General features: G+C 39.3%; 1 protein-coding gene across 1 annotated transcript; it reads left to right on the forward strand.

Annotated features, from left to right (window-relative positions):
* Positions 1 to 6,258: 6,258 nt before the first annotated feature.
* Positions 6,259 to 7,906, forward strand: LOC116192580. The gene has a single exon (XM_031521164.1). The coding sequence runs from the start codon at positions 6,413 to 6,415 to the stop codon at positions 7,799 to 7,801; it is 1,389 nt and encodes a 462-aa protein (XP_031377024.1). The 5' UTR covers positions 6,259 to 6,412; the 3' UTR covers positions 7,802 to 7,906.
* The last annotated feature ends 2,646 nt before the right edge of the window (positions 7,907 to 10,552 follow it).

Below are 10,552 nucleotides of genomic sequence, written 5' to 3' on the forward strand. Positions count from 1 at the left end.
AACAACGATTGTCAATACCCTTGATCCCCATATAGTTATTGCTTATAAATTGTGATAGTCCATAGTGATCCACCACTGTTGAAAATGAAAAAAAAAAATTGAAACAACTTCCTTATAAACATATCTTACCCGCGGACAAATTTTATCTACTATACATGTCTTCATAGTAATCATCGAATTTCTTCATATGCCCAATAGCTTTCACCTAGTTGTGATAATTTAAGTGCCGCTTTTCTTTTTATTGGCTTGTGGGAACAAAAATGCTAACTTTTCTTCGTATATTTCTACTATCATGTACTTAAGTATCTTGTAAGCTTTTATTAATTGGGATTGGGGGATTTGTGATTTTCAAATTTTTTTCCTTTTAATTGGGATTTTGTAGCTCAAAAAAATCGAACGAAACCATAATGACAACCTAAAGCAGAATAAATAGGGAGGCAAATGCTCGTGTTCAAATTAATGAAAGAAATGAAGGACGAATTGATCTTACCAGTGACGATGTCGCAACAAAATTGTAGGGCATCGAGGGTCCTCTCCTTCCGGGTCTTTAGGAGAGGGGTCAGAGTACTTCAAGAAGCAAGTGGCTCCTGCAATTTGAACGATTTTGTGTTTTGGAGGACTTGATGTGATAATTTAAAAAATTTATTATTAGTGTCTTTTCATGCTTCATAAGTGCAGATTATTTTGGTTTCGAGAAGTGAAGTGGTATCGCAATTTGGTGTCACTTGTCCATTGTTATTGGGGTCACACAAAAAGTCACGCAAGGAGAAGTTTGCTCCGTCCTACATGACGTTTCTTGACAAGTCGTCCTGGTTTTTAGTATTTTATATAGATTATTGCTGCCTTTTAATCATCTTTGACCATCTTTTTCCTTGTAGGTGAAGCAATGTAATAGAGACCTAAGGGCTTGATATATGGCACCATCTTATTAATCTTGAAATGACACATGGCACAAGCTCATTTAAGATACTTTTTTGTTTCGCTATTATATATTATATATAGATTTCTCGATGTAGGGATGGCAACGAGAAGGGTTTGGGACGGCCAAGTCCATCCTATACTTGTATCCATTAAGAAAAAGTAATCTCAAACCCTTTCCAAATCCGTTAGTATTTTGAAGGAAATTTCTCAAACCCTTCCTGCTATTTTAACGGGTTCTCACTAGGTACCCGCTTTTCGCTTACTAGCAAAATTGAAAAAGAAAAAAAATTATCATACAGACTTATCATAACATCATACTTATATAAAATAGTCTAAAATAACAATAAATATTCAAGTACAATATATAAGGTCCATGGCCTATATTTTCACCGTGCTCAAACATTCCCAAAATCTATGGCAAAAGTTTCATAAATTTATATTGGAATGAAATATCAAAATGCTCAAACATTTCACAAACACATTGACCTCCACTAATGAAGAGCATCAGTATCAAGCTTATCAAGGAAAAACGAGCCAAGTAGCTAAAGTTCAAGGAATACAAAGAACAGGAAAACATAAAAAGCATTCCAAATGGAAAAGAGAGAAATATATGCTTACTTTGAGTAAGCTCGGAGTGATAGACATGAAATGGAAACATTGAGATATAAAATTCTTTCAATAATAGAGTTCATCATTTAAAGCAAGCCACATAGCAATAATAGAAGCTAAAAATGAAATGCAGCATATCCAACATGGACCATGACTAGAAGGATATAGAGCAATCACTTGAGACGAGCAAACATTGCAAACCTAAGTTGACGGCAAGGTTGCTTTGTAAATATGGATAAATATGAATGGCATTTTGGTAATTTGATTGCTTAACGGGTTTGGGACGAGTTTTAGCGTAAGGTCATGAACCCTTCTCAAACCCTGCAGGGTTTTCAGCAAAAAATCCTAAAACCTTCCCATGACCCAACGGGTAGAATCCTCTAATAATCTATCAAGGTTTGGGACGGGTAAAATAACCATTTATATAAACCCATTGCCATCCTTAGTCCAACGGTGTCCATACTAGTTTATATCTCTACTAATCCAACTCCTTGAACTCCTAGAATTTAGGCCATGACAACTTGGATCGGACCCTGGTGCTGCTTAATTTCGATGTTCGTTCGACGCCTCGACGGGAGTGGCTCATTTCAGATAGTGAGATCTCGCCAAGTCGTGGATGGGGCGGACCATTGGTCGCATGCTCATGCGAACAGGTGCTCTGTGACCTCGAATCCAATGTTCTGATAATCCAATTGAAGTGTACTGGTGTAGATCTAGTATCTGACATGTTAGTTCATACTCTGGTTTCCGACAGTTACACGGGAGAAAAGCCCTTAATCAAATCAGATAGGTTTAGCAAAGATGGAAAGTTAAGTAGGGATTCATGAGAAAGTGCTGTCACAAAGTCCTTTTCTTCGACAAAAAGAGATATCTCAAGCTCACATGGAAAGTGGGATATTAATTTAGGTTGGGCTTTTCGTGGATTTGCAATTATGCACACACGAGGGTCAAGTGACAATAATCAAAGCTCGCCTGAGCAAATTTCTCAATGAATATTACTCAACCACTTGACTGTATAACATCTAATTAAAATGCTTAAAAGTGAAAAATTTAGAACAAGCCTACAACTTATAAATATCCTGATGGATTTTTACTCATCTAAAGTGAATGAATAACACTCAACCAATATTTTTTCAGCTTGCCTTCCGAACAATTTATTAATGGAATTTCCATAATAGTATGAGTAGGGTCAGGTTTCTATGATTTCTTGAATTCAATAGAGTCTTACTTGAATTTAAAACCAACATAAATCTTGGATCAGGTTTTCTAAGTTCTCTCTGCCGCGAGAGGGATCTGAGACCTGACGAACCTGAGCAATACATTTTAGCAGATCATCCATTCTTCTCCGCCGTCCCTCTGCTCGATTTTGGTTAATCTTTTTTTTTTTCCCGAAACTTAATTCCAGTGACTTCCAACACCTCCTTTACTCTCTGTTAGCCATGGTCTAGAAGGAAAATTCAGTGACACCGTCTCCAAATTTGAATCTTAGAATCGCATGGAAGTGGGCACCACTATGTACATTTATGAGGCCGAATGTCGGAAAGCCACAAACTGCTCTGCAAATCAGAGTCTTTGAGGTTAACTGTGTGGGGTGAAGGGGTTGCAAGGGGTTTTGGAAAAGCTCAGATGAACAGGAAGGAAATCTTCCCGAAGGTTAATTAGAGCTTGGAGTTCCTCGGATGAGTCACAGACAAGAACATAGTACCCCATCGGATATTGCTGCAATGAAAATTAGTTAATGGAAAGTGGTTTGATCGGTCAATTCATGAGGAAATCCGCTGATCTGAGACGAATATTTTCAACTGCGAGCTCACTTTGGGATCATAATGGGAGAATTCACATCAGTGCCATGGATTTCCTAGTTTTGAATTGGGTGGTTGAGACTGGACCATGGCATGTAGATAAAATTCCTCTTATCCAGCAAAAATGGTCTCCTCAGTTTGAGGAGCAATTGAGTTTCCATAAAATGTCGGCTTGGGTAAAGCTTCGGAAAATCCCTCTGGAATTCTAGCATGCTAAAGGTATTAGTTACTTGGCTAGCGCAATTGAAAAACCCTTATATATGGATACAGCTACTGTGCGGAGGCTGTTGGGCTACTCTAACATCTCTGTGAAGGTTGAGTTGGATATTGACATTCCAGAAGTGTTATCTGTGAAAATTGTCAATGACTATATAGTGGAGATTCAGGTGATCAATCTGCAGTCTCTTCTCGAGAAATGTCACAAGTGCAAAGTATTCCGGCACCAATTTTGCGCCAAAAAGAAAAAGTAACGATATTCTTCTTGATTGTGTATGTACTACTAAATCAGTTGAGGTTCAAATAGCCAATGGTTCGATCTCCTCCAATTTCTTTGATCGAAGGTAAAGGAGTTCAAAAAATCCGCAACTGCCAATACTGCAGGAACTAAAGAAGTTTCTCATTGTGCCAAAGTGAGGAGAGTTTAATTCTCCCTAACGTATAAATGTCGCATTAATAGTTTAGGACGAGTGTCTCAATCGCCTCCTCAGCGCACAAGGACTCGACCAATACTTTGAGGTGGTAGTTGTAGAAAGTCGAGGAAGCAAATGCAGTGAAGAGAGATATGCAAGGAAAACAATGTACTTCCAAGAATTTGAAGAAGACTCCGTATTTGAAGCAGGGAAATAATTTCCTGGTCAATACCGTAGCCCCACGCAAACTTTGGAACAAGTCAAAGGCAGTAAGGGGAGAAAGAAGGGTGAAAAGGTTGCTATAATAAGGTGGTCTGCTTGGTCGTTCTGATGAAACGATTTTGTCGTTTCAGTTATGTTTGTTGATATTTTAGGAGTTCACTTATTTCATTTTTGTTGGTTTCAAGTCTTGAAATTGTTCAAGATGTTCATGAAAGCATTTGACCCTTTGTTCGTAATAGTATGCAATATAATCAACTATAGTCTGCTTGCCTGCATATATTTATATATTTTAATTAATGTTTTATGCATTATGTTTTAGAAATAAACTGAATAAATAGCTTGTAATAAGTTCATTTTATTGATTGAGAAGACTATTTGATTGTTCAAGAATTGTAATTTCATTGGTGGATCGAGATTTGTGAAAATGTGAAATCCTTAATAGATAATTATATAAAGTCTATTATATATTAATAAGAGGACGTAAATGAGCGATCAACCATGACTTAAAGAATTGCTTGAGAAGTCTATGTGAAATCTTCTCATCGCATGACATAGAAGGCTTTTATAGAAGGAGTCCAAATTAATTAATGTATAAATAAATTGATTGAGGGAGGGAGGGGGCAAATTGGGGGCCCTCCTACTGGTGACCTCATCCCTTGGGCGAGGTTGCCGGAGGTGGTGAGGTCGCCGGGAAGGGGGCCAGAGATCTACCCCTCCCTCCCTCTCTCTCTCTCTCTCTCTCTCTCTCTATTCTAACTGGAAGAGATAGTACTAGAATGGGCAGATCAGGGGGCCCTCCATTATTATTAAAGAAAATTAATTTTTATTTTTTTAATTGAGAAAAAAATTATAAACTAGGTAAAAATGTCATGGTTTTAGGGGATGAAATGGCATTTAACGGGCCACATCAACGTTGTCCGTCAAGGACGAACTAAGAGTTGCACAAAAGGACTAATGTGTTCAAATGTTCCAAACGGTGAAATTAATTTGTATAGCAAAATTCTTTTAGTGATTAATTTTAAAAATTTGTATCTTTCAAGGACCAATTTGTGTGTTTTATTGAAAATCAATTGTCAACGGTGAAGCCATGCATGGAAGGTGTTCCCATCACTAAAGGGGGAAAAAAAAAAAGATAGTCATCCCTTTTTCTTTTTTTCTCAATTATAGGAAAAGCTCATAAATTTAGCATAAATAAATAAAAACACTAAATATTTAAAAATGCTGAATAATTTCAATATGAGAATCCAACATGCAACTTTTTCATGGTAGGGTGGCTCATTTTTCAACTCTTTTTCATATTTTAGGTAGAGAAGAAAGACTCTCATAAATTCCATCTGGAAAATATATAATAATCTGGTATATTATATTTTTCTTTTGGATTACAAGGGAGATTAATGGACTTAATATGATGAAATATGAACTTTTTGGGGGTGAATTTGAACTAAAAATTTTAATAACTAATAGAGACACATATAATCTCACAATTATCAAATCTGGAATCTGCACTGCACGCTCTTTCATATGTTGCATAATTTTGTTTCATCTGTTTTCATATCTGGAATTTTTTTTTAACATCATGATAAGACTAGTGAACATTGTATTAAGAGACTCGTAAGTTTTACTGTTAATACTTTTCTAATCATGTATGGCAGTGCAATGTGTCACGTACCACGTGATATGTGCGCTAATCATGTACGAGACAAGGGATTAATTGCTAATTAATTAAGATAATTATCAAAGATATTGTGATCATAAGGGGAGAGAGGGCATGCTGCAGCTGATGAAGCGGGGATCCAAATGGGATCTAGATGGTCTTTCTCAGGAAAGAAACAGTTCAAACATAGTCATTGTTACCTCCTTAGCTATAATTACCCTCTTTGTGCGTAACAAACTATAGGAAAGTTTTCTAAAAAAACATTCACTCGGACAACTAAGGTCTTCCCAAAAGGACCGCAGATTAACAACCACCGGTCTCGCTTTCCCTCTCTCTCTAAAACACAAATTGTCCTCATCATGTCCCTTAAACCTCATTCCAAATCAAGACCATCAATCTTTCCACCTCTTGCATCATTCATCCCCCCATAGCCTCTTCCCCCCTCGTCGTCGTCGTCGTTGCTGTCCCCTGAGCCATCATCCTCATCCGATCCTCACGATTAAAACGTGGCTTGAGCTCAACCACGGGCTGGCTTTGCCACCCCCGGCGCTAGGTTTGGCATCGTGGGCTATAGGATGTCGATCCTTCTGAATCCGTTCCAGCTCCTTGAGCTCAATATCATCTCCGCCCAGGACCTCGCTCCCGTCACGCGCTCCATGCGCACGTACGCGGTTGCGTGGGTCCACCCGGACCGCAAGCTCTCCACCAGGGTCGACGCCAGTGGCCACACCAACCCTTCGTGGAACGACAAGTTTGTGTTCCGTGTCGACGATGAGTTCCTCGAGTCTGACACGTCAGCCATCATGATCGAGATCTATGCTGTCCATTGGTTCAAGGACGTGCAGGTCGGCACCGTTCGAGTCCTGATCGATAATGTGGTCCCCATCCTGCCAACCGGCCGGCCCTTCTGGCACCAGCGCTATGTCGGGATGGAATTTGTGGCATTACAAGTACGCCGACCCTCCGGACGGCCGCAGGGGATGTTGAACATTGGTGTTGCGGTTCTCGATAGCTCCATGAGGAGCATGCCTCTTTACTCGCAGCTTAGTTCCTCCGCGATAGGTTTCAAGGACTTGTTGGATAAACCGGACCCCCAACATCATAGGACTAACCAAAACCCTACTTCTAAACAACAACAGAAAAAAAAGAAACAGGAGGCAACCCGAAAGGCCGAACTTCGACGCACGAAGAGTGATTCGAGTTCCATGGTCAGTTCCAACAACTCAAAGACAATGAAAAGAAAGGTTTCCTTTCACGACAAGGTAAGCTCCGTTGTGAACGGATCAGAGGTTGGCTTGCGGAGCGAGGTAAAGAAGAATGGCACGAGCTCGAAGGCCTGTTCCACAGTAAGCAGTCTGAAGCCTGGATCCCAAGTTGGGCTCCGAGCAAAGAGATTGGATGATGCAGTAGGAGGATTAACATTTCGAAGGAAGGGCAAAGATGGGCCAAAGCCGATCACGAAGAAGCAAGGATCATCGGTTCGTGAGGCGCCTCGAAGGAAACTACCGAAAGATGTATGCATGACAGATTCCGAACTGGGACCGTCTCCATCGGAGGTGGCAGCGGAGATGGCGGCGAAGGAGAAGAACAAGCCAGATGACGTGGAGAGCTCGGTCTTAGGTGGGGCTGCGTGGAGCGTGGCGGACAGCGTCGAGGGCTTACAGTCCAAGCTGGAAAGGTGGCGGGCGGAGCTTCCACCCACACAAGACGCCTGCAGTGAGGTCCCGAGCAGCATTGCACCGAGCGTCAACAAGGATGGTCGCGGGGGGCGCCGTCACAGACGACGGAGGCGCAACAGCCGCCGCGACGGCGGCGACAGAGAAGGGGAAGGGCTGTTCTCATGCTTCAGCAACATATGCGGATGCGAATGCTCAATCACTTGCGGAAACCCACTGAAGAAACGTTCCGGGAAACGCGGCCGCAGGAGAAGCCGATCACCGGCCGGGAGCAGCACTTACGTGTAGGATTAATTTATAGCTCGTCCAGGTGCTTTTATTTATCAGGTCGGTTGGCTAATTGTATATTGATGATCCGATTGGGTCCGAATCAGTGGATTTTGCTGAAGTGTATAACTGGGACATAGTTCGTTTTTCCTTATGTCCATAAGTTGATTTTTCAACTTGAAATTTACAATTAATTTCGTCGAACATATCTTTATAAAGTTCTATCAACCGAACCCCTCAAGAACTATAAGATCCCAGAGATGAGAAAGGGGTTCAGTGCAATAGCATATTGAAATCAAGAAGTTCAATGATTCAGGAATCCTGCGATCATCAAACTAGTTTGCAGCAATGTACTCATACGTCGAGCGCCGTGTGAAAGGCAACCATGACGGGTATACATAATAAATGAATTATGCATATGATTATTTCTCCGCAAGCCGTCGGCCCATGAACACATTTGGCAAATGGGCTTGGCCCTTCTGATACAATTAGACGGCCCATGCTTGAATGGATATTAAATGATCTTAATAACAAGCCATTTTCCATGAGAAAGACAACTGAAAGCAACAGAAAAGAGCGTCAATAACAATTAAAATTGAGCATCAATTGTTTCTCTTAGTACTTATTCCTTAGTGTCCTTTTCAGAATGTAAAAGCTAGTTTTCAAGAATTAGATCGAAATTTGTATTGATTTGCAGCTTTCATTATTACAATCTTTTTCTAGACCAATTTTTTGGACATTGCAAATTCTGCAAAAGTACATAATTGTTTCTAGGGTAAATTATGTGAATTAAGCTACCGTTTTAAATATTTCCAAATATATTCCGACTTTTCACTTGTCATTCCAAAAAATTATGAAAGTTTCAGTGTATTAGGTTTTTCCCCCTGCTGGCCTTAGTTCTTATTCAATTTATTGAATAGAATTTGTCAGTCCGTTGAACCCAAGACCTTGTGTTCTTTAATTTAAATTTGCAACATGAAAAAAAAGAGAGATAAAAATTAAAGAAATCCTAACACATCTAATTCTTTTCGATTTTCCCTGTTTTTCCTTCTTGAGCTTCAGTCATTTCTGAAAGAGAGAGCATTTTTAGTTCTCATCTCACGAACACGATCCAATACAGAAATCGAGTTTCTCATAATGATGATAATATATTACGGTTCAATACCAACCAAAAGAGAATTCGGTTGTTCGGTTAACAGAACTGTAGAAACCGATTTTACAGTTTGATTTTATTTCTTAAAATATTGATTTGTATATGGATATAGTTTTCAAGTTTTGAAAAATCAGTTGGGTGGTTTGGTTTTGGTTTGAGCCAAAAACATAAACCAAATTGAAACCGAGCACACCTAGTTTTACGGAAATTCTATGGTACAACTATCGAAGAGTGGAATCAATTTTTAGACTGTTAAATGATCAATATTTATTCATTTATTCATTTTATTTATTAATGATTAAAATCCGATGGTTCTTTTTCTTTTCTTTTTTTGCCAATAAAAATGCAATTGTTCAAAAATTTATTTTATAAAAATATAATTGCACCATAGATATTTGAGTCACTACCACTGTTTTCCTCCAAAAATTTTGGAGCCATCACTTTTACCCCTAAACGTTGCTATTTCATCTACCAATTTAGTCTAGAAGTCCACTTTCTCAACAGAACGATGACATGGCAACTCATATGGAAGAAGTGTCGTTAAAAATATCATATTTTAATCAAATTTATCAAAATGATATCGTTTTATATTTCAAATATTTTAATTTTATTTTATAGCCTTGGGGGAAGACCGGCTGGGGCTCCCCGGCTGGCTGCCGCTCTCCTAGGCTAGGTCCTCCCGGCCTCCGACGACTACCATAAGGGGGTCGGGCAGCCCTCAGTCAAATTTGCCCCTGCAAGGGTGGCGGCTAGACTAGTAGGGCTCCTCGGACGAGTACCTCCCCCTCGGGCGTGGTAGCTAGAATCCAGTGACTATGCTCGGGGATAATGTCATGTGAGAGAGTCCTAGTCTGTCTTCCTCGTTCAAATGAAGAAAAAAACCAAATAAAAATGCCAAAATGACGTTTCTTTGACTCTACTCGATTAAAATACTATTTTTGACGCTATCAAACTGTGAAGATCTAAATCCTTACATTCAGAATTTGTTTTGGTCATTCATTGTTGTCGAAAGAATGACAAATTTCGGGATCTCGCACATTCAAAGTAGGCAATTTAAGTGCAGATTGATTGGCTCGTAAGGCATTGCAACTATATTGGGATCTTCACTTCTCTGATTTTTCTCCGGAAGGTACGAAGAACCTCATTATCGGTGATGTTACTAGGGTTTCCATGACTTGTTTTTAAGTAATTTAACTTTTTAATTTTGGACTTTAGCCCGTAGTTCATCAAAAAAAAAAAATCAATGAATCAACGAAGTTTAAGCTTAATTAGTGGCAAAAATTTTATAGGGACAAAAGTAGCGGGATACAAAAATTTCAAGAATGACTGTGACTATTAACTCTATATATGAGTGTTGTTATGTTTTCATAATAATCAAAATCTCTCACAATGATATATAAGTTGTAATTTACATAATATTTAAGATTACTATTCAATAAATCCTAGTGACTGTTTTGGATTACAAGGATTTTGGCACATACTGCTATCGAGAATCTAGCATTTTTCTTCTAGATATTTCTATCGCGGTAACGCTTAGGGAGAAATCACGAAAGCATCCGGCATTGTTCAGTCCTTGTCGGAAGTCTTTTTGATTGCCAAAGGAAATGGGAAACTGGCAG

Source organism: Punica granatum, chromosome 1 (genome assembly GCF_007655135.1).
Source record: "Punica granatum isolate Tunisia-2019 chromosome 1, ASM765513v2, whole genome shotgun sequence".
Lineage (NCBI taxonomy): Eukaryota > Viridiplantae > Streptophyta > Magnoliopsida > Myrtales > Lythraceae > Punica > Punica granatum.